Below are 24,679 nucleotides of genomic sequence, written 5' to 3'. Positions count from 1 at the left end.
CAAGTAACATACATATTTCAGTTTACATATTTAATATAATTGCTAAAATTTATTTATTATAGCCATTCATTATTTCGACAGTTTAGAAATGTCTCGTCCTATTGGGAAAAATACTGTTATTATAATTTTGAGAACTTGAAGATGAGTATCCTTGCAAAGTATTGTTGTAATTTGTCATGTTAATTTGTGGCGGACCAAAATTTTGATAAGGTGATGCATTCTGATAAGGTGGATGTGTCGGGTGATAAAACACCTCTGGGGGAGTTCTTTGTCCAGGAAATATTTGAGAAGAATGCGACATTGACGTCGGCACGATATGGTCACTCGAACAGAACGACGACTGCTGTGGTATCATCGCTTCCTAAAAAATGAGGCAGTATTAAATTATCATAATTTCAGAAAATTACGAAAATTTACATACATCACATGAATAGAAATCTGCTCCACCACGATAATCACCACGTCCATAGGATCGATGTACACTCGATTCCCCAGAGGAAAACTGGTCAAGAGGAAGCACAACTCCGAGTGGTCTTTGGTTATGGTGTTGACCCGAGTTTGACCCCGTTTTCGGTGTCACTTCCTCCCGTAATCGGTGACCATACTCAAAATTCATCCTAAAAAAATCATAATTTTAATTTGTTATTGAAATTTCTCAAAATTTTAATTTCCTCACCCTGCAAATGGATCACTTTGTCTCGCTGCCCCCTCAGGAAATGTGAACTGTTCCCCTCCCGAAAATCCTGCCCCCGTATGAAATCTATTCCCAAGTGCTGTCTCTGACCAGGAATTTCTTCCCGGATTCCTCCCAAATTCGGCCGACATAATTTGTCCCCTTTCCGACGCGGAGGTTGGTCTTATCCTCGAAGATAAGCCAAATTGATGATACTCATCTCCTCCCCTGGCCGCTCGAGGGGAGGGGAAACTCTGACTCTGCGTCGTACCACTGCACGTGGTCGAAGAGGCCCGGGAACTTTGAGAACTCGCATTTGAATCACGCCTCGGCTGCCCGCGCGAGTTTAAAAGCCTGCTTAGCGCTGTCATCTCCTTTTTCACGAGGTTCAACTCGGTTGCGACACTCCAACCGGAACATTCTTCAATATGCGTGTCCAAACTGGGGTCGGGTGTGGCGTGGTCGGTGGTTTCCAACGTCATAATCTCGTCCAGATAGGGTTTTACTACGTTAAAGCGGTTACCTTGGGTGGAAAGTTGTTTCAGTTGCGCCAACTTTGCCCCGATTTGTTCCATTTGGCTGAGTTCACGGGAAAAATGGGTACGGAATTTTGAGTCGTTTCCACCACTATCGAGGAGAGGAGGAGAAAGGTCGTTGTTGGTGAGGGAGTCGGCTTCAGATTCGATTTCGGGGTCGGAAGGAAGGTCAAGGTTGAGTTCTAAGGTGGATACTGGAATTGGATTGGCGTTGACGTCTTTCACCCATTCGGTGATGGATTCGAGTCGGAAATCTGGAAAAAAACACATAAAAAGTACTAGTTACTTAGAAGTTTGACCCAAATTTTGTATAAAAATTTCAAAATTCTTCCAAAAATGGAGAAACCTTCGACCATTTACCTTTCTCCGCGTCTCCCTCTTCCGGCATAACCTTCACCAAAACCGGAATCGTTCCAACCCTCAAGAAATTCCACCCAGATTCTGAAGAACTTGACTCTGATCCATCCTCCGAGTCGTCACAATTCGACCAACTCCTCCCATCCACTGGACTACAGCTTGCAAACTGCTCTACACAGATCAACGCTTCGTCGGCATTATCATCCTCCCCGATTATTTCCTCCCGCAGTGGAGGCGGTGGCGATTTCCTCTTCCTTCTGACGGGAATTATTTCCATCTCGTCCAACCCATCGTCACTTGTCGTCCTCTTATCCAAACTGTCATCTGAAATATTGTCGTCCTCCTCGCCCTCGCTGATATCTTCAAACGTCACGACTTTCTTATTTTCTCTCAGCTTATCAAAAATTGACGGAAATCTGGGCAATTGCACCGTCCCCGGGGACAATTTCTTGTCCTTGTCCTTATTCCTCACCAACCGGAACTTTGACCCTGTCCTTATCTCCTCCACTTCCTCCTCCTCGTCACTTATCGCCTCTTCCATCACCTCGACGCATTTGTGGTCCTCCACCGTGACGAATTTTCGCACCCATTTCTCCACCTCGTCACCACTTTCTTCATCACTCAAGCTAAAAAAATCTTCATCCTTCCTCACCACCGGAACCCTGATGACATTTTCACTCTCCTGGAAAACCAAGTGTTCCACTTTAGGCTCCAAAATCCTCTCCGCATTCACCAAAGTTGGAATCCTATGCCTGATCAGGGGCGAATTTCCTTCCATCAAGACATCCGGAACGATCCCTAATCGCGCCTTTTCGGCGACCGGAAGTGCGGCCAGAGAGCGATGAATCTTCTCCGAGATTCGTGACGGGTGGTCTAAATGTTGTGGGACTGGGTATTGCACCGGAAGCAGGAGGTTGACCTGGTTTTCTGTCAATTTCTTCACCACTTTCGGACAATCCTCGTCGACATCGGGATCTTTGACGGGGTTCAATCTGACCTCTTCTTGTCGCCATGTGAGACACTTGATGGAATTCGAGACTGGGATAAAAACCTCGTTTCCCACCGTGGTTTTCTTCGTGGTTGGACTGCTCGGTGCGGAGGACGGTGTTATGCATGTCGCCGCCTTTTTGATGATAAGGTTGGCTTGACTTGTGGCGTCACTTTTTCCCGGGGATGAATTTCCCATCGCCGTGTCGACAGATCCCGCTCGGGAGCGGGCTTCTTGTTCTTGTTGGATTTTTAGTTGCTCGCCCTCAATCGCGTTCCAACCCTCGAGCGCGTTTACTAAGCGGTTCCAGGACGCGCGTGGGGTCAAACTTCGCAAGATGCCGCCGTTCTGTGGGAAGATAGGTGTACGGTTAGGGCATGATAAGTGTTTGTTAACTGTGTAATGTTAAGTTCTTATCAGGCATGCAAATTAAGCAGGCAAAAATAAGTAAGAAAGAGTGAAAGAAAGTGAGAAAGTTACGTGTAGAAAGTTCCACCGTGCCCAAACAGTGTCCCCGTTTGGAGAAGGGTATTGAACACTGGGAGTCAAAGTGGTAACATGATTTCGAGGAGGATGCAGCATTTTTTGGAAAATAATAAAAAAAGTACAAAATTGAGAGTAATTAGGAAATTGTGATTAAAAATTAAAACTATTTCAGTAATACAGGTACATAGCACGATTGCTTGACTTTTAGTGCCTAGTTACCCTTAACGGTTGCGACAAATGGTCGAGTTACAAATAAAATAATTATTTTTAAAATAGTTGGTGTAAAAGTCCCTTACAAATACACCAACTATTTTGACCTTTAATAACTTTTGAACGGGCAGACATAGAGACTTAATTCTTAAAGATGAAATCATCGTAATTTTTAGCTTGATTTTTTAAGCTAAAAATTTCGAGGGTACTATTTCGAAGATTGAACTTGAAATCTCCAGTGTGCAGCCCGAGTCAAGCTCGCTGTTATCGGTCAAACCGACCATTTTGCATAGAATTTTATTGTACCAAATACATTTTACTAATGCACTTTACGCCTGTTTTTTGTCAAATAAACAATGCGTATTATGCATTGGTGAAAATTTTAACTAAATATAGGTTTTTAGCCTGAATCAGGGCTTATGTACCCGTTATGTCCGTCTGTCCGTCTTGCGATAACTGTCGTAAAACTAATCGTAGCAATATAAATTAAAATAGGAAAAATTTTCCGAGTTTATTAAGTTCGTGTTTTGTAATGGTTTATATACCAAAAATAAATCACAAAATTATATGCACATCGTTCATTACGAGTCCTGCTCTCAGAATAATGCCATCTTACAAGGCTCTGCAAAATTGTTGCCTTTTTAGCCTAAGTCAGTTCTTATGGAACCATCATGTCCTTCCGGAACACGATAGCCAAAATGGCTGAACCGATTTAGCTGAAATTTTCAGAACGGGTGAGACCGTAGGGCTTGATCCATACAGATTTTTCAAAAATATGTCACTCCACAAGTTTAAATGCATTTGGTACATTACAATTTCATGGAAAATGGTTGGTTTGACCGACAACCACAGAGTCTGACTCGGGCTCACTGGAGATTTCAAGTTTAATTTTCGAAATAGTACTCTCGAGATTTTTAGCTTAAAAAATCAATCAAAAAATTACGATGATTTCATCCTCAAGAATTAAGTCTCTATGTCTGCCGATTCAAAAGTTATTAAGGGTCAAAGTAGTTGGAGACTCAAACGCCCTTTTTGAACCAACGATTTTAAAATGAATTTTTAATTTGTAACTCGACCATTTGTCGCAACCGTTAAGGGAGACTAACGTTACCTAGATACTTAAAGTCAAGCAATCGTGGGTACATAGGTATTCGGGTTTTTTTGTTGCTTAGAGAAATTAATTCGGGAACTTATTCAAATTTTCCGCGCATTTTACTACTAGTGGCTAGGAAATTTAATTGAGGTCTTAATTAATTACCTTTGTACTGCCCAGTAACATGCAATGGAGGCAAACTATTAAAACACTTATTAGGAAATATATACAAGGCAAAGTTTACAGTGAGGCAATTCACTCAGATATTTGCAACCTACTCTGATTTGCAAAATTATTACAGATTTTTTGCAAAATATTGTAATTTTTTTGCAAAACTATTCCAGATTTTATGCAAAATTATTTAAAAATTTTCTAAAATTATTCCAGATTTTCTGCAAAATTATTACATTTCTTTTACAAAATTATGACACTTTTTTTGCAAAACAAAGAGTTTCGCATAGTGAAACCTGATTTTTCTTCCGAAATCTAGATTTCAACGTTTCTGAGTTTATGATGTTTACGTGTTGGGTTACAAATTATAATAATCTGAGTGAATTGCCTTGATAATTTTATTAGAAAATTTTGAAGGCAGGAAGTAAATCTTAAGATAAGAAATAAATGCAAATTATGCAAATTATTAAATTTTTGTAACGAAAATTTTATGGAAAAATCGTACTCACACTTTGCGCCGTCCTTATAATTTTTGAAAGTTTGGAAATGTCCTTTTTAATCTCAAAGGCGGACATGATCGAATACAGCGCTGCTGCCGAAGGGGTCGCGGAAGTTGACGCCACAGACGATGCGAGTCCGATACCGATTCCGTTATTTAAACCGAGTAAAGGCGACAAATAATTCAAATTTATTCGTGGCTTATTCTCAACAAGGCGCGCTCTCTGCGCAAACCGGAAACTGTTCAGGGTCTGAGCGTGCGAACAAGACGCGGGAGACGCGGCTGTAATATAATTAGTTTATTAATTTATTTTGCAAAAATTTCGACAAAAATGGCACGAATTTTTATAACACCAAAATATACAACTTTTTCCAAGGTCGCCGCCCCGGAAAATATTCTAGCAAGAATGGTTGGTTGGTAGTCATTTATTCTCATGCTATTTCTTGATCAGACTGATCAGATCAGTACAATTTAATGACTAGCAAGAAATTTATCGTCGCGAAAAAAAATGCAAAATTTTTTTTTTTGCAAAAATGAAATACCTCACTTTTGCAAATATCTGCACAGTAATTTTAGTTAAAATGATGCAAATTACTAATTAAAGAACATTGCAAGTTATTCATTTACGAATTTATTTAAAATCATGCGCTTATAAAAAAAATGTGTTAATTACTGACGGTTTTTTTACTTACTAATGATAATTGCAGTGGTCGCATTTCCACCCAAGGAGTCTTTTAGCAGCCACGTCAATGCGGAATCTCTATACGGAATGTACTGTGCTTTCTCGGCTGAATTAAAAAAAAACAGGCCAAAATAGCTTAAGACGCACAAGATAACAGAGAAAGATAACACGTTATCGTTGTTCCAATTACACGTTCCTTTACCTACCTAAAGATGAAATGACGTTTCCCAACGCTACAAGGGATCGATTGATATCGGCCCCTTCTGCGAGCAAGTTCTTGGCTGTTGCGAATCCTGCCTTCTCACTAAAATTGCAAAAATCAATAGAAGATCAATTAGCCTTCATGGGGGCGGATTTTCACCAGGGTTCAAAAAAATAGCGAAACGTAGAGCATGCCATGATCTTCTAGAAAGTTACTTCTCTTAAAAAATCATTACAAGCCTGACAAAATTCGTAATTTTCCTTCTTAAAAAATAAATTAGCAATTTTCAAACTTGAATAATTTGTTTCAAGATTGTATGCAGAATTTGTTGATGTATGAAATTATGATAAAGTTTACCCATAAAGTCAATTTTAGAAAAATTTTAATTTTGAATGTTACTTAATGATTTCTACGTCGTCTAATTAACTAATAATTAACAATACTCGTTAACAAATTTGACTGAAAATTTCATTTTTTAATTCAAAGCAAATCCGTATACCTCCTTACGTAATTAAACTTCATATTAGTGAAAAAATAATAATCGGAGTTTTATTACACCAAAACCAGCTCAATTTACATCACATTTCAACATAAAACGGCACCCTGCCTCCCGACAACGAGGATGACATCCCATTTATTCAAATTTATTGCCCAATTAGCCACCCGAAAAGTTCAGACAATTACAAACTGAACAAAACAACACCAACCTTCCAGCCAGATCGACCAAATGAATCCGATTTGTAATCGTGGTTGAGCAATTATCCGATTTTTGTCGCGTTAAGTAAATCGTCCAAATGGCGTGACTCCGACTGCTCCGATGGTTCGAACCCGTCGTCCCAATCGCTCGACGACATTCACCTTCCCACAGTAAATCTGAGAGGCAATGTTCTTCCGTAACCTCCAAACGACGGAGATCTATTAAAACAGGATCAATAAAATGAGATCAATACAAGTGCACCAAAGTCGCGAATAGCCTAGTAAAACGTGCAAATTTTATTTAACTAATTTGCACAATTTGGATGAGTGATTGAAAATCATATTTGCATTGTAACCCGATTTTTTTCAAATTCTTTGTAACTTTGTGTATTTTCTTATGGAGGGTGTAAACCTCGGAGTATAAATTTGATAATTTATGAAGACTTATAAAACATTAAAGGGACGTTCTTCGTATAATCAACTTTGTAACCCCTGTACGTGGTTTTTATTTCATAAAACTACAAATCAATTCAAAACTGAGAAATGTAAGATTTTAGCGACGTTTAAGTAAAAATAAAACGATGGAGTAAATTGTAATATTTTAACAGATCGACTCTACACGGCTTGCGCATCTAAAATCATAATTTTCTATTCAAATATTTATGAAACAATTATCCATGTTTTATCCAAAATTCTTAAACATCTCAAAAATCATCTAGAACTTCTATTTATTTGTACAATATGCAAAATATTTGCAAAACTTTTTCAGAATCGTTGTTACAATATAATTATATAGTTCACCTTACCCTGCACAAGTGGCCCGAATTGGGGATGTTCTCGCAGTTTTAGCACACCCCCAGAAGGATTCAACAAGTCACGAACTTTCTCCCTGTAAATTTCCATAAAGCTGACTTCCATCCGAAACTTATTACCCCCATTTCCTTCCAACTTGTCCCAAATATTGAGACAGAGGCGTGGAATTAGACCAGGGTCGTCCTGCACGATGGGCGAAATTTAATAATTTAATCCGAATCATTGAGACTGAACATATCTCACCTTTGACCCCAACATGGTATGCGTTTTGCCCGTCCCACTCTGACCATAGGCGAGGAGACAAGCGTTGTAGCCGTCCAGCACGGACGCTTCCAAGGGGGACCCATTTCCTTATAAATTTCGGACTGCTGGGCTCCTTCCATACGAGCAGAGTTACACCCCCTGTCCAACCTGAAGGCATGGTCGAATTGAAATTGGCGATATCTCGGGCGTGAGTCGGCACTTGGACTTTCGGGAACCTGGTTAAAAGTAATGTACATGTTTTCATACTGATTTACTTTGTAATCTTGCAAATCGTGTGAAGTTGTAATGGGAAATTAACACAGAGTTGTAAATATATGTATTTATACAAAACTTAAAAACAAATAGTTTGCAAATGTCAGCATTATAAGTTTACGTAGACCATGGTGTTTTTTATGTTATTTGAGTTTGAAAACTAATTTAGTAAAGATTACAGATTTTATAGCGTTAGGTGCCAATTGAATTGTTTTACGAGCTTATAGACTATATAACTTGTAAAGTTTACTTTGTTTCTGAATTTTCGAATTTTTAAAAATTTCGTAAACTCTATAAGCTCGAAAAAAATATATGCAATTTACGAAGTGACAAAATTTTCACGCATCGTAAACTAACTTACAAAGCACACTAAATATTTATTATGACCCGATTTACCCGAATATCTGTTACGAAGGCAGAATTATTTTCAACCGAGAGAACCACCGGGTATCCACCGTTCAATTCTCTGCAAAGAATTCAAGAAATCAACTATTTTAAATTGTTTCAATTTAAAATTACATTAGATTTAACAAACTCTTTAGACAATTATTAAATTTTAGTGTGATTCACAATAAAATTTTGAGCATAAGATTTACTAAAATTTTGAGTGATAACACAACAACTGATCTTTTGCTTTAAATCAATTTCTTGACATAATTTATTACCGTTCGGAGAGGGGACGCACGCGAAGGGCGACTTTAATCGTGCTCATTTCACCCAAAGAAGGGGAAAGTTTCCACTAATCCGTTTCCTAAACTTGTGGCAACGTAACCCTTTTTCGTGGTCGGAAACAATCCCTTTTGTTTAAAAATATATGAGGTACAAACACAAAAATATATTCCTCACTTTAACAAGTTAAATGACGTAAAAAATTATGAAACTTTACTTTTTAGCTAATAATATCACATTGGTACAGTTTATGCGTCGTATTAAAAATGCGTTTCACATTTACTTTTGTTCAAAGTATTTACAAGATTCGATTATATCGTTCATCTAATGTGACTCAAGATATTAATGCATTCACTTCATTTGATGTTTGTATAACCCAGCAGAACTCGTAGTTTGCATTGCACAAATTTACAAAGATTACATTGGAAGATCAGTTTCCATTGTCAAACTTGCACAGATGAGGAATTCACTTTTTCGTAAAATTTTATAATTCTATAGATTTATAACTATCCAAGTAAATTATTGGTATTTTTTAAATTTCTCAACGCCATGCTAAAAATTCCTTTCTACAACTTATGGATTTTTTCACAAATCATGTAAAAACTCCAGCTTGAAACTTGACACAAACTCCGACACAGAAAAATCTCAACATGAAGGTTATAATAACCAGAAACCAAGCAGTCTGCTGTTCTTATCCCGATTCTACAAAGCGGAACATCTTTTCCGATTTTTGTTTTTCCCTTTACAGATTTCTTCTTCCTTTTAAGAGACGAGTCAAGCTGGGAGACGAATACTAACTCAAGTCAATCATTTCATTTCACTAACCACATTTCTTTCCTCACGAGGAGGAAAGACTTATCAACAGTTTTGTTAAGCAGAAGTGCATGCATTGCATCCATCTCAAATGAGTACACATACTCGAGCTGGTTAAAATAAATCGTAAATAAATACGTACAATATCTCGCCTCGTTCAGTAAGTTAGGCAATGTTTGACTATAAAATTGTGCTCGTAACTCCCGAACACATTTTCTTACAGGGTTTCTAAACCATTTATTTCTGTATTTCACTCAAACTTTGTAAATTTTTTTTACCCAGATTTAGAAACATCTCTTTTAGGCTCAATTTGAAATTGGTATGCAATACTTTGTCCATTGCAATTTTTAAAAATGTGCGACGAAATTTATAAATAAATACATTGTGGAAGTAAACTTTGTCAAGAGTCATCACTTTAGCACACTTTAAGAAATAAAATAAAACACAACTTTTAAAGGTGTGTCATGCGTCAAAACGTGGAATGATGCAGGTACATGTATATTTTGATTAGCTCTAAATCTTGAAATAAATTAGTGCTATAATTCGATGAATCGTACATGCTTCTGTTTTTATCAATCAAAAATTTAATACACAAATCATTTTACAAAATTTTGCTAGACATTTCTCATTTGTATCTTAATATGTATTTGCCAAAGTTTATTCTAGTAATGCCCACCAAAGATTACAAATCATGCAAATGGTAAAATGCATTGGACACCCTACAAATTAAATCTCTTCTACTTCATGCGAACCCTGCTACACGAAACCCAACAATAATATGAAACATCCGATACCAGTTAAAATTCATTCTGCGCTTGGATCCACACTTCGAAACTTGTCTATTTATAGAGAAGACTGCTGCGAAGGGGGGAGCAAAAGAGGCAGAGCGAGAGCATGGTAGTCTGTCAGTTAGTTAGCAAATGTTGATATTTTCCAACCAAACGTTACTCATTGCGATGAAATTGAATGGAACAAGATCAAATTTCATTTTTATCACAGATTTGTTCCCTGATTTATGAGAGGAACAAGTGCAGTTGATGAAATGGCGAGAGGCGATGTAAAATAACACGAATTATATGCAAGACACAAATTTTTATGGGGATTTCCTGGAATAACAAGTTGGAATGTTGCATGAATGTTGGATAAATAAATATGTAGGTACATATTCCGATCTTTGTAAACTGCGTAAACTTACAAGTATGCAATGCAAGGATTATGAAACGAAAAATATTGTAAATTTGCACAGATCAAGGGAATTCTTTATTTTGTATGTAATATATCTACATATTTACGTAATTGCTTATGCAATTGAATGTAAGAGAAAGTTACGGATCGACGGGTTGTAAAAATAGAAGGCATTACCAAAAACAATTTTAACTTTAATTTCAACACAAATTGTCATCGATAATTGCCCAAATTATTTATTAGGAATTGAACAACAAAAACTAAATTTCGCAAGAACTTACATCTTTCGTAGTAAACAGGTCTCCATACATATTTGTATATTAAATATTATTGCCAAAAATTTGCCCAAATTTTTCAACAAATATTTCCAAGCATTCTAAATAAGTATAGGAATTTCACGTAATCCATAATCAGACATATGTACATCCGAGTTATTTGTCTCACAATCAGTTTAACCATGATTAATTTTCGCAGTACTTATTATTCATTCCTATTCGACAAGAATTTTATCCTCTCCACGGAACAGTTTTTTTTATCACACGACTAGCAAAACATGTTGACACGTCGTTCTGCCTTAGCGAAATAATAAACATCGGTGTCCTCTTAAAAATTTTAAACCAAACTCAAAGCTACTCGATTTGTACGTTCTTTTTAATCATTTAAAACCCAACTTTCAGCCAAAATAGCTTATATTTTTTACTACCTAGATACTCAACCATAAGTGCTTCTTGACATGTTGTGAAAAGTACTCTTAAAAATTCCCTGGAAGTTTTGCTATTAATTTTGCTAATTCTGAGGAATTACCTTTCCGGTATCAAGACTTTCACCATTTGGGGATGTATAATAATTTGCAAATTCTTAATTTACACAATTTTTATATGTGCATATGAAATACTTAATTGAGGTGAGATTCACTGAGAGATATTTGTAGTCAAATCTTGTGTATAAAAAATCACATCGACATAAATTAATTGAAAATTTGCATCCTTGTAGAAATGTAATTCTCAGCAAACATGACCACCTACAAATTGTATGTACATGCATAACGATTTTCCACCAAATACTTACAAATTCATAACCTTTGCTACGTTATTAAAATGAGATGACAATCACCACAAGATGACAATTTTGAAATAGAAAACTTGCTGTTTTCTTCTAATACAATCTGAAAATGTGTGTCCAACAGCTGCTTAAATCTGCTAAAATATTTCGAAGAGTGAAGTGAACGAAGGGAGGACATAAACTGTAATTTGTTTCAAGATATGAGTTCTCAAGAGATTACTTTTTTTCGGGTCGAGTTTAATTTGGATCGGATTTGATGACATGGAAGAAGACATGTCTTCTTCTTCCGCATTGCGTTCTTAAGATCCTCTCCAGCACAAAACGAAATCAGTTCAGTTTCTCCTATTTGAAAAAAATTGGAAACGAATGAAATTCCTGATGTTTCGTTAAGTAAACTCGCCCATACGTAAAATTACAGCCTTGAAACTAACGAGATAGAAAGGTTCATTGAAGGATTGAGATTTTAGGAAATAAAAATACTTGATTTATGTAATTGTAATTTGTAAATTACAAATTGTAATGAAAAAATTGATTTTCATTTAATTGCTGCTTTTATTTGTATGTATTTTCAATAATCCAATTCCAATTTATAATTCCAACCCTAATTAATCCAAATAAAATTAGTATTAAAGCTGAAATTTATTACTCGTAGCTAATTTACATTTCGTAAAATTTCTGACAAATGAATCTCCTCTTTTCTAAACAATTCGAGCTTGCCATTGATCCAATGGAATGGATCAAGCGAGTCTTCCATCCACAACAACCAGGACAATCGCCACCCCCATCCCCAATGACGCAGGATCTGACAAGTGGGGGGCACTCGTACCAGACGTATGAAGATTCGCCAGGCATGGGTCCTCGAAACAAGAATGGCACATCGGGGTCAAGGGGTTCATTTGTGGTACTCCATCTCACTTCCTGGGTGAAATCTGGCCCTAGATGGGCTGAAGTCCAAAACATATCGCTTTCATTGCGCTCACCTGAGAGAAATAATTCGGAATTTGGAAATCGAAATTAAAAACAAATATTACCTTATCCAAAAAAAATGGTCAAAATTTGGATCTTTTGACCCGAAAGGTCACAACGGGGTGAAAATAAGTAGGTCTTACCATATACAATTTGCAGGTATGAATCTATCAATGGCATCTCATCTCCTTCAATCGCTGCCAGTTTCATGTTGTATTTATGGCATTCAAATTTAGCTTGAGCATAATCCTATTTCTAAAATTTTGAAAAATTATGGTAAATTTTCTTGATTTTAATATGTAAACATGATAAAATACTGTTATTTATAATCGCGTCGGCGTATTGTATGTATGTTCTTACGGGTCCACTCTCCGACGAATTGTAGTAAGTTTTAGGGCCAACATTTCCAATGGGAACGAGCCATCCAGGATATTGAGAAATTACGGGATTTGTAATTCCACAAACTATTAAAGCCAATGACAAGATGGACTTGATCATTTTTAATGAGGTACTTTTTGTGCTGGACTCAACGAATTGATTTCTGAATACCTGGAGCTCATTTGCTTTCTCTTTTATACCGGAATACCTGTGAGGAAAAGTACAGAATTGTGATGTAAATGATGTGACAAAAAAATCAAAATGTCATCGTCACAGCACCGTACGAGTTGTCATAAGCGTTGTGGTTTACGTATGTACAACACTTGATTGACATGTACGTCTGCAATATCATCAATCATATAGATATCAGTGTAATGGATTAAGGATAAGGATAAGGACAGGATGGTGCTTATGCATGCATACCCATGCCATGCGTGCAAATGTCAATAATTTCGTTTTGTATGCGTCAATTGTAAGAAGTATTTTTAAAAAATCGCGAAAACAATGTATTTTGACAGCGATAAAAAGTTAAACCTATTTTCCTAAGACTGTTTTATTCTTTATTCTCCATGCAGATTCTCATCTTTTTGTGGGTATAACGGCCCTGGAAATCTAACCCCTGAGAAGAATGGAGCTCAAAATACTTTATTTTGACAAAGTATTTTCCTACCCCTGTAAATTATAAGTTTTTAAATTCCGACTCTTCTAGACTAAACTAGCCGAAATCGCCGCCATGCGTGGAGCGTCCTCCAATGATTACACCGCTAATTACTAAAGTTCTGGAGGAGTACAAAATTACAACAATTACAACAATGAATATAATCAATACTCTGGCGACGATACGTACGACGAGCTGAATAATATGTTCAACAAGTGGATGACCCCAATCAAACGCGAAGGAACAACGCACCATGAAAATTCTGCAAGAAAATAAGCTCGAAGAATCGTCCTATGTCCGAGCGCCAACATGCGATCTTGTAATAATCTTAGCTTGTATGAATCATGTAATCTTGTGTAATAAACTACCAGATTCTGTGAAATAAATTATACATTATGAAAAGAGACTGTATTTTAAATGTGATTTTATTTATTTTTGGTGCATATTTGTATTACATATATTTGTTACATAATTAAACCAAATTATTCACTTTCTGCTGGAGATTGAAGCTAAAGGGAGACTAGAATTTTATTTGAGAGCATAATTATGTATTGGTTCATCAACAATTTTAAAGAATCAAATTAAGTAATTAAATGAGCATGCAGGATTCTTCAATCACTAACGGCTACGGCCGGTGTTTCTGGGTTCGGCCGTAACTCAACAAAGTTATTTTTTTTAATTATTTTTAATTGTTGGGTAGCAGCGGCTACCCAGCCTTATGTAACTGCTTGTCCGTTCGTCTGTTTGTCTGTTTACTCCCAGAAATTAAATATGTAAAACAATTTTGGGTAACTATGACTCGGGCTATACACACTCAATTTAGAAATTAGCCAGCAATTAAAAAATAGTTAAAAATTCTTTCGTTGACCCAGTTACGGCCTCACCCCTAGTGTAAATTGTTTCAAATCATCCTGATGAGCATGCATGAATAATAACAGAATGCATAGTAACTGGGATATTATTATTACGGTTATTTTACCATTGAGAGAAATTTTTGTAAAACCACAAGATGACAATTTATATTTTTTAATTTCTATATTTCATAATAGTATTTCACATAAAGCCGAGTTTTACTGCAAAGCTAGACTTTTTGAAAGAATGTCAAGATTTTAATTTCATTACTGCGTACGAGTGCACAATTCATTAATTTTACTTAAATCGACTTACGTCTATGTCCTCTACGACATGTACGTCAACGTCCATGTATGTGATGACAATTGATGTTGGGGTGTCGTCACTGTCAAAATTATTAAATTAAAATTGTCTTTTGTCTAAAATGGCATATAGTGAAACAAAAAATCAGGTCAAAATTTGTATTACTCTTGAAGAAAGTCCTGAACCAACTCGGGTAACTCATCCTTGGGGTACGGAACAAGCGTCGTGGTAATTCCATACGTCACCTCGTTGCATCCTGGCAGGCATTTGCAATCTCGGGTGCCGTTCGAGTGGGCTGAAAAATTACAAACGAGTTAATCAGCAATAATTGTTTGTGTTAATTAACTACACACAAAAATTGCCTTCTTACATTCTACGCCGTTTGCACAAATTCATCTGATAGGGTGGAACAGATCCGGTCATCAGAATTCCCTGAACGAGCGTCAAAAAATAGATTATTTAATTATTGCGTTATTAATTAATATGAATGAGAAAAACAAATATTTAATTTCTTTACGTGGGTGGTAAACTCTGCTGCATTTACACTCATTTAAAGTCGCATTGACAGTGCATTCTCGCCAACAATTGCTTTCCGTGTAATAATTGTAGAATGCAAGCTACATTTGCTACGTTTGAGCTACGTTTGAGGTTAGGGTTAAATTTATGTTTCCCTCATAAATGTGTTTGCGGCGCACAAGTAGATGAACTAGGCTTACATGGTCTTTCATGTAAAAAAAGTGCTGGCAGGCACTCTAGACATACGCAAGCCAATGACATTATAAAGAGAGCCTTAATTTCTGCAGGCATACCAAGCATTAGGGAACCATTAGGGTGTTGTAGGACAGATGGAAAAAGACCGGATGGTCTAACACTAATACCTTACAAACAGGGACGCTCACTAATATGGGACTTTACATGTACAGACACTTTTGCCCCCTCTTATCTCTCTCACACACTTAGACATGCTGGCACAGCAGCAAAACTAGCCGAGACCAAAAAACACAAACTTTACTCTGAACTTGAAAAACAATATATCTTTGTTCCGGTGGCTGTTGAAACATCTGGAGTATGGGGGACGGAAGGGTTGAAGTTCCTCACAGATGTTGGGAGGAGGATGAAGGATGTCACTGGACCAATGTCAACAACATTTCTCATTCAACGGATCAGTTTGGCAGTTCAACGCGGGAATGCGGCATCAATCATGGGAGCTGTCCCCAGTCAACGAGGATTAGAAGAATTATTTTATATTTTAAATGATAGGTCGTTTTATTTACAAAAATCCTGTAAGGGGCCGAATGGTGATCTCGGACGCCTATCCGGATCAAGTAAAGGTTTTCCCAACCCACCAACATCGGGTTTTTCCTCTACTCCCCAAGCCAACTAAGTGTATTTCATAGTTTATCAATGTTTATGTTAATAAAAATTAGGTATACATTGTTAAAAAAAAATGCAAGCTTTCTTTCGTCAGTGAAATAGCAGCCCCTCTTTTCCTTTTATATTGAAAAGAGGAAATTTTATTGTAGGTATTTATTATGTAAATATGTACTTAAGAGAGAGTTGACTAAAAATAACTCACGGGAGGCGCAGATCGCGAATCCTCCTCTGCCATTATAACGCTTGGTTTAATTACATTGATCACCTTATAACCTGGAGGAATGTCCCATCCATGATCTCGCAAGTTTGGTTCATCAAGAGGGAAGTTTACCGTCATCTTAAAGAATTATAAATTAGCAACTGGTTAATAAAGATAATTTTAAAAATAGTTGTTTCCATCCTCGTATTATTATTGAAGCAATTTCATCGGCATCTGAGGACATTTTCTTGAAATATTTTTATTGCGAGCTTTCTTTCACAAACTGTGAACTTCGTCAGGCAAAGTTTTTTGATAGAAAATTAAAAAGTGTTGTACATCAAGATCATAATTCATCTCTTAAAGTATTATTTATTATTAACATAAACATTGATAAACTATGAAATACACTTAGTTGGCTTGGGGAGTAGAGGAAAAACCCGATGTTGGTGGGTTGGGAAAACCTTTACTTGATCCGGATAGGCGTCCGAGATCACCATTCGGCCCCTTACATGATTTTTGTAAATAAAACGACCTATCATTTAAAATATAAAATAATTCTTCTAATCCTCGTTGACTGGGGACAGCTCCCATGATTGATGCCGCATTCCCGCGTTGAACTGCCAAACTAATCCGTTGAATGAGAAAAGTTGTCGACATTGGTCCAGTGACATCCTTCATCCTCCTCCCAACATCTTGGATGAACTTCAACCCTTCCGTCCCCCATACTCCTGATGTCTCGATAGCCACCGGAACAAAGATATAGTTTGTTTTAAGTTCAGAGTACAGTTTGTGTTTTTTGGTCTCGGCTAGTTTTGCTGCTGTGCCAGCATGTCTAAGTGTGTGAGAGAGATAAGAGGGGGCAAAAGTGTCTGTACATGTAAAGTCCCATATTAGTGAGCGTCCCTGTTTGTAAGGTATTAGTGTTAGACCATCCGGTCTTTTTCCATCTGTCCTACAACACCCTACTGGTTCCCTAATGCTTGGTATGCCTGCAGAAATTAAGGCTCTCTTTATAATGTCATTGGCTTGCGTATGTCTAGAGTGCCTGCCAGCACTTTTTTTACATGAAAGACCATGTAAGCCTAGTTCATCTACTTGTGCGCCGCAAACACATTTATGAGGGAAACATAAATTTAACCCTAACCTCAAACCTATTGCAATCCTGAAGGAATTATCGTCTAAAAGTGTGCCTAAATTCCTCGATGGTAAAGCTTGCAACCATGCACCTGATTCTTTTGACCTTGATGCCAAAATCCTAGCAGTATTTATTGGGGTGGTGGATGATTCCAGGATACGTGAAGATACGTAATTGAAAATTGGACTTTCCCAGGATGATTGAAAAGAAGTAATTGTACTGCGAGGTAGTTCTTCACAACTAATTGACTTCCACAAGTCCTGCGCCTCGGTCACAAGTGAATCGGACAAAGCAGTGACATACGAGGGCAAAATTAAAGAAACCAAGTCAGTGGTGGCAAATGAAGATGCAAGAAAACATGGAGTTGCTAATGTTTTAGATTGTCTAATTCCTAAACCACCTAATTTAATTGGTAATGCAATTTCTTCTAAAGACAAAGGATTAATTTGGCAATTTGTAATTTCTTCTAAGGCATTATGGAGCAATGAATCAAACTCCTCTAGCAAATGTAGAGATTTAAAAATAGGGGCTGCCCTTAGTAGATAAACTAATCGTGGAATAGCTAGTGAATGTTTCAAGAGATAATACGCAATATGGCTTGGAATGGAATGCAATCGACCAGCCATGTTAGTAAAAGCGTGAATCTTTTTGCGGAAAACATGTTCAATAGATTCAAGAGTCAAAGGTGCACCTAAAAGTTCAGCATTTTCCTGAGTCATACATGAAATACCTGGTGCAACTGATTGGAAAGATTCTAGTATACATTGCGTGTTAGTTTGTGGACCTAAAACTGAAACCTCACATTTATCAAAGTTCAATTCTAAACCTACTTCATTTGCACATGAGATAATATGTTGAAAATCGTCTAACACTGTAGTAGGATTGCCACCTAATGTACCATCATCTAAGTACCACATATTAAATTCTGACCCTAAATTTGAAATGACTGGATGCAAGGTTAAACAGAAAAGTGGTGGACCTAACGGATCTCCTTGTTGAACACCTCTACATGAATCAATTAAAGAAGAATTCCACACAAGACTGGATGAGAATCTATAGCACTGATTAATATAAGGATGCAAAGTTGGTACAAGTTCGTGAACGGATGAAAGCAATTTCCCTCTATCTACCATATTAAATGCATTCTTAAAATCGATTTTAAGGAAGGCTGTAGGTGATTGATGTGGAAAGGAAAAGAATCTACGGGCAGCGTGTGCTCCTGCTTCAGCACCATTTTTTACGTTGAAACCTACTTGGACTGGACTAAAATAATCCTGAAAGACATGATTCATGACCTTCACACAAATCTTTGAAACTATTCTACGATAAGTGCAACCTACCGCTATAGGTCTAATACCACCTGATTTCTTTTTAAGGGCCGTAAGACTTGCACCGTAAATGAAAGGACAAATATCTAAAGGAACTTTTCCTGCTAACATAAAATTGCAAAATTTTGTAAGAGATTCTAACAATTGAGTTCCTACGTCACCAGTATGTTCTAGATCTTTCAGAATTTGTGGTCGTAATGCATCTAAACCCCCTGCTGAACCACTAGGAAATGAGAATATTGCTGAGATAACCTGCTCTGTTGTCGTAGTAAATGGTGGAATGTTAGGCTCATCTAAAACAGTAAAATTGTCTAAAGATTGTTGTGGGTGCTTTTCTACAAGTGTGTCCAAAGTCGCTGAAGAATTGGGAGCGACAACATCATCTGATGTTAAAAGCCGTATCGCGCCACGAATATTTCCTTCGGAAACTTTAGATATGACTTTTGGCCCTATGTCGTTGATTTTGCTACCTGACTTATCAAAGACTGAATTTTTGGATGAAAGTGAAATGAGATAGTCCTGATAAGTATTTTTATCTAAGGATTCAAAAATAGATAAATTATTTCTAATTTTGTTGTTAAGACTTTGACCATTCTTTATATTTGCCCTTGAATCACATTGTAATGTTACATATGGAAAAGTCAAAATAAGGTGCCATGCCTCTGGTGTGTTTTCAGTTATGCATTTATCTATGGCTGACTTGATTGATTGTGCTACCGGAATTCTACAGGCCTTGGGGCATTGTTTGAGAGTTGGACAATTTTGCCTAAGAGAGGAAATAATAGATTTGAAATCAAAAACAGTTTCTGGAACTTGTTCTGATTTTAACTGGATCCCTACGTAATGATATTTCGAAGCGCCATGAAATTCTGTCCTAAGTCTTGAAAATGAATTTTTTATCAATTTCCCAATTTCTGCATCGTTTAAGGGTTTGAAAATGCCTAACGAGTCCTGTCCATACGCTTCATGTAACAGATTTTTCTCAATTATACCTCCTGGGACTATATTGTTATTTAGCCACTCTAATGTGAGAGATGTACATGTTGCCTTGCTAGATATAAAATTTGAAAGTGGTGTACTTAATGTAGAAATTGGTTGTGATGCACGTGGATTTGTAGAGGGGCTTGACTGTGTAATTTGACTATGTGTGCCTAGAGTAGACTGATTTGCAGGCGACGGTGTGTTTGAGTTTACTTGGGGGCCTATTTGTGTATGTATTTGGGACAGTTTGCGCAGAACCAGTCATCTTCAGGAATGGCCTGCAAAAGAAGACAAGAGGTGTGATACCACAAAAGACATGCAGAACATTCTATCCACTCATCTGTTGCTGAAGATGATGGTCCTGGGCAGCCCGACACCGGACAGAAAAGGTCATCGGAAACGGGATTTAAACCCTCGGTGGTTTGGGGGAGCGGTCGGGAGGATGTGGGAGGAGGACATTTTCTTGGTCCTGTCCTCTTCTTTTGCTTATTCCTCTTCTTTCTTGGTCCTGGATGTGGTCGTGGTGAGGATGATGATGGCGGCGGCAGCGGGGACGATGACGGCGGCAGCGGGGACGATGACAGCGGCAGCGGGGACGATGACAGCGGCAGCGGGGACGATGACAGCGGCAGCGGCAGCATCTCTTAAACAATATTGTTATCGTAAATACGGGTCATGGCTAGTAATGATCAAATTTTAAAAAATTTAAAAAATTAAAAAAAAAAATTAAATTAAATTTAAAAAAAATTAATTTTAAATAATTTTTAAAATTTTTCCGGTAGCCGATAGTTGTTGGAGTCAGATTGACGACAATACGCCCCACGCTCGGGATATTTTATGATTAACTGAAAGCCGACCCATTGCCCTTCTTGCTCTTGATACTCTGGAACGCGGATGTTCCTGCCCCCTCGAGTAATATTTATTTGAAGATTTTTATGTGCATTCCAGGATTTCCAAGCATTATTTTCTGTTTCACCAATATTACGCTGCATTTCCTCGAGCATGGTGATAATGTTTGTTGCCTGATTACGCAGTACATACAATTAATTACTATATAAAATATGGTGCGAGTAAAAGTGTAAGCATACTTTCTCAATAATATGGATGGCATGACATTAAAATGCAGGACCAGATTCTGTATAGATATCCTTAAATACTTCAGAGCAATCCACTGGTATCGAATTGAATGTGCAAGCCAACATCATTTCAGTACACTTGGTGGTCCCCTTTATTACAATATACATTTGTTTATTATAGTACATCGTTATTAAATCCTATAATTTAATCAATTTTAAAACCTCGATTATCTTTGGAGCAAGATTCTTCTCAAAAGTATTGTCTTTACCAAAATCCATTAATGGAAAGTTATTCAAGTCAAAATCTAGTCTGAGACCATCTCCTTGTTTTGGAGGAGATTCAGTTGGATACCAGTTGGAACCTCTTAACCATGGTTGGCAGAACATTTTCATGAGAATTAAAGTTTTTTTTACTTGATTTCGATTCAATTCCAGATCGTTATATTTGATGATCTCAGGTGTTGCAACGTCATACTGTTTCTGAAGCCTAATGTAATAAATGCAATCGTGAATATTTCATGCAAACTTGTAGATACGTGATCTCATCGAAAAATTTTAATTGCATTAAAATAACTTACTCTCCTACTTCTTCAACAAATTGGTCATTGATGTTATTAAGCTTCCCAATAGTTAATTGTGGAAATGTGACATTTTGAATTGGAAGCCTGGGTGGTTTGAACTGTATAGCGACTGGGTTGTCCTTGAATTCTTGGTGTGAATGAGCAGTCATAAAAATGGCAATGGCAGTGGTTACAACAAGAACGAGGATCCAATAAAACCTATAAAAATGATTGTTACATAAAGTAATTAAAAGGCGGATGCCGCTGACGTTAATAAAGGCTAGTAAATAATATTAATAAGCGGCCATACATTTGCACGTATGTAGCACCAACCCCTAGGACTTTTGAATTATACAAGTAATTCATATTCAATTGTGAATTGTAGCTGTGTAATTGCACACTTGAATCCATTAGGAGAAAATGGGGTTAACTAATTGGTTTTTATATTTCTGTGTACTACAGATTGACGTACTTCAGGTACTAGTACACACCTTGAAGAGCCTAAAAATTATTTCTTAATTCAATTTCTTCCAGGCTTGCATCTGCCCGATGGAGTGGAAATACGGATTGCCAGCACAAATATGCGGCAAGGAAATCGCAGCAGTCAATAATGATCATACATGTCAACCGCAAGCTATCTACGTCTGCACAGAGCTGGGAGGAGTGGGTTCAGTGAAATTTGAAAAGGACTGTCTCGGGCTAAATTTCTGCGAAATGATTTTAACTCGAATGTGTAAAACCGAAGAATGTTGCAAAGAAGAAAGGCAAAAAAGGGGTTGCGAATACGCGGTCGATTACAGGTACAGACATCAAACTCTAGGAAAACCAGGTCAACAGAACCCAGTTAGTCCTTCCCAATATCCAGCAGTTCGGGAAAATGTATTCGAAGCATGCCTAAAAAATTACCTCGCCCGTGTACCTTCTCCATAAAATTCAAAAACTCGTCAAAGGGATAATTTGTCAATTTTTTCTGTATTCTAGTAAAGCCTAAATAAAGGTCTAGTATTTGACTACTTTGCTTGATTTTTCACAAAAATTCTTACTGGGCTGTTAAGTTGCCGATATATTTATTTATAATCAGGTGGAAATATTGAACTTGATTAAAAACGCTCAGGCTTGGTACATTTGGTTAAAAATGTATTTATTCCACGAAACAAGAAAGTTGATAACAGCCTAACTTTCATTCATGATTGTTAAAATTTTTAATATCGCCGCACGACAAATGACAGGCTTGTCCTCTTCTTGCCTTAATCGAACAGTAATGAAAGTGGCAAGATCCAATAAAATGTATAAAAATGATGACATAAAAATCTGCAGGATATGTATGGTAATGGGTTTGAAAATGAACAATAAGTAGTTATTTATTACTAAATGACGGCATGGTAGCATAACACCAAGAATTATAACTTACACAATTCTACGCATAACTACAATTACTAACTACAGCTGTATACAGCAGGAAAATGGTCAACACTAAGTTGCTGCTATATTTCTGGTTACTAGAGATTTCGAAACTGCAGGTACAGATTATTTCATTTGTTCTTTGCCAACTAGAGAATTTCAATATTTAATCTGTCCTTAAGGCCTGCACTTGTCCGAAGGAGTGGAAGTATGGAATACCAGCCGAAATATGCGGCAAAAAGATCAATGCCATCAATAACGAACATGCATGTGAACCTCAATATGTTTACAACTGCACAGAACTGGGGGGCGTGGTAATTCCTGACCCAAAAATGAGCTGTAAAATTTCTCGGCATTATTTCTGTGAAATGAAATATAGTCTAACATGCAAAACTGAAGAATGTTGCAAAAGAGATCGACTACGAAGGGGATGCGCCGATGACGTCGCTACTATTCCCCTCAGACACCTAACTTTAGGAAAACCAGGACAACCCAGTCAGTCCTTCCCAATATCCAGCAGTTCGAGAAAATGTATTTATGGACTGTCTAAAGGGCCCTACACCTTCTCCGTAAAATTCCATATCGTCAAAGTGATGAATTGTCAATTGCATCTGTATACTAGTAACCTGAATAAACGTCAAACCATCCTTGATTATATTTTTACTGGGCTGTTACTTCACCGATACATATTTACATAATGTAGTAGATACGGTATTTAGAACCTGAAGTTGATTTTATTTACATACTTAATCTGGTATACGTAATGAACCTGAATTAGAACGCTCAGTCTTTATTGATTGGTAAAAATCTATTTAAATCACGAAACAAAGAAGTTAACATCGACACAGCTTCCATTCACAATTGTTAAATTGGTAAAATATCGCCACACGACAAAGGGACGAATAAACCTCTTGAGTTCAACTAGTCCACAATATTTCGAATCATAAAATTGCAATCAGTTAAATACTTTTGTGCTATAAAACACCGAAGTGGAAACATAAATTTAATCGTGGTGGATGAGAAAACCATTACAATGTAAAGAATGGAAATGGGCGATAAATAATATTTATTAACGAGTAGTAATATGCACAAAGCATGGACTTAGTTTTAGGACTTTATCAATTGTGAGTAACCTATGTACTCTCTTTCCACGGCAAGTTGAACCCGGAGATATGGGAGACTAAACTCAGTTCAACGTTAATAAGCATGGGCCGGGATTTAGTCTTCCATATCTCCGAGTTCAACTTGCCGTGGATAGACTATATAGCTATTCAGTACAAGAATGGAGTTGACTACTTGGTTTCCATATTTCTGCATACTCCAAGTGAACATAATACAGGTGCATGTCATCAAACATGCGTCCTTTAACAACTTGAAATTATAAAATAATTCTCTTTCAGGCCTGCATCTGTCCGAAGGAGTGGAAATACGGGTTGCCAGCGGAAATATGCGGCAAAGAGATCATAGCCATCAACAAAGATCATTCCTGCGAACCTCAATTTGTTTACACCTGCACAGAACTGGGGGGGAGTAGGAATAGCTCACCCAGAAATGAGCTGTGAACTTTCCGAGCAATATTTCCGTGAAATCATATTGCCTGTAAAGTGCAAAACTGAAGCGTGTTGCAAAAAACAACGACGAGAAAGAGGTTGCACCGATGGCGTCGCTACCGTTCCCGCCAGGCACCTAACTTTAGGAAAACCAGGGCAAGAGAATCCAGTCAGTCCTTCGCAATATCCAGTAGTTCGAGAAAACGCATTCCAAGCGTGTCTAAAAAATTACCTCGCCCATGTATGTACCTTCACCATAAAATCCAA

At 37.2% G+C, this 24,679-nt stretch overlaps 2 protein-coding genes across 6 annotated transcripts; both read right to left on the bottom strand.

Moving 5' to 3' along the window:
* Nucleotides 1–48: 48 nt before the first annotated feature.
* On the bottom strand, nucleotides 49–9,393 carry LOC110853244. 3 transcript variants are annotated; one of them, XM_035854593.1, is made up of 15 exons: nucleotides 8,809–9,393; nucleotides 8,588–8,719; nucleotides 8,319–8,388; nucleotides 7,650–7,885; nucleotides 7,400–7,589; nucleotides 6,605–6,812; nucleotides 5,902–5,999; nucleotides 5,706–5,801; nucleotides 5,024–5,295; nucleotides 4,509–4,543; nucleotides 3,035–3,092; nucleotides 1,570–2,902; nucleotides 677–1,463; nucleotides 422–617; nucleotides 49–361 (listed from the first exon to the last, which is right to left on the bottom strand). In XM_035854593.1, the coding sequence occupies exons 4-15, from the start codon at nucleotides 7,662–7,664 to the stop codon at nucleotides 83–85; spliced, it is 3,567 nt and encodes a 1,188-aa protein (XP_035710486.1). In that variant the 5' UTR covers nucleotides 7,665–7,885; nucleotides 8,319–8,388; nucleotides 8,588–8,719; nucleotides 8,809–9,393; the 3' UTR covers nucleotides 49–82. The 3 variants fall into 3 exon arrangements, with proteins under 3 accessions (XP_035710486.1, XP_035710485.1, XP_021957189.1); XM_035854592.1 differs by having other exon boundaries at nucleotides 8,588–9,393; XM_022101497.2 differs by lacking the exons at nucleotides 3,035–3,092; nucleotides 4,509–4,543 and having other exon boundaries at nucleotides 8,588–9,392.
* Nucleotides 9,394–12,179: 2,786 nt separating this feature from the next.
* On the bottom strand, nucleotides 12,180–13,237 carry LOC110853083. 3 transcript variants are annotated; one of them, XR_004835463.1, is made up of 4 exons: nucleotides 13,167–13,237; nucleotides 12,978–13,081; nucleotides 12,761–12,872; nucleotides 12,180–12,631 (listed from the first exon to the last, which is right to left on the bottom strand). XR_004835463.1 is itself a non-coding variant. In XM_022101313.2 (3 exons), exons 1-3 carry the CDS (start codon nucleotides 13,113–13,115, stop codon nucleotides 12,309–12,311), a joined length of 567 nt encoding a protein of 188 aa, XP_021957005.1. In that variant the 5' UTR covers nucleotides 13,116–13,160; the 3' UTR covers nucleotides 12,180–12,308. The 3 variants fall into 3 exon arrangements, 1 of the variants encoding a protein (XP_021957005.1); XR_002548187.2 differs by having other exon boundaries at nucleotides 12,978–13,167; XM_022101313.2 differs by lacking the exon at nucleotides 13,167–13,237 and having other exon boundaries at nucleotides 12,761–12,866; nucleotides 12,978–13,160.
* Nucleotides 13,238–24,679: the final 11,442 nt, after the last annotated feature.

This window comes from Folsomia candida, unplaced genomic scaffold, assembly GCF_002217175.1.
Source record: "Folsomia candida strain VU population unplaced genomic scaffold, ASM221717v1 Fcan01_Sc008, whole genome shotgun sequence".
NCBI classification, from domain to species: domain Eukaryota; kingdom Metazoa; phylum Arthropoda; class Collembola; order Entomobryomorpha; family Isotomidae; genus Folsomia; species Folsomia candida.
The sequence above is the reverse complement of the archived record's forward strand: the minus strand, read 5'-3'. Positions and strand labels throughout refer to the sequence as shown.

Coding starts and splice junctions, on each gene's coding strand:
- LOC110853244 (XM_035854592.1), bottom strand. Junction 6,000..6,604: donor TTGGTCGATCTGGCTGGAAG/GTTGGTGTTGTT, acceptor TTGCAATTTTAG/TGAGAAGGCAGGATTCGCAA. Junction 618..676: donor CAAAGTGATCCATTTGCAGG/GTGAGGAAATTA, acceptor TGATTTTTTTAG/GATGAATTTTGAGTATGGTC.
- LOC110853083 (XM_022101313.2), bottom strand. CDS start 13,115: ATGATCAAGTCCATCTTGTCATTGGCTTTAATAGTTTGTGGAATTACA. Junction 12,867..12,977: donor ATTCGTCGGAGAGTGGACCC/GTAAGAACATAC, acceptor TTTTAGAAATAG/GATTATGCTCAAGCTAAATT. Junction 12,632..12,760: donor ATACCTGCAAATTGTATATG/GTAAGACCTACT, acceptor TATTTCTCTCAG/GTGAGCGCAATGAAAGCGAT.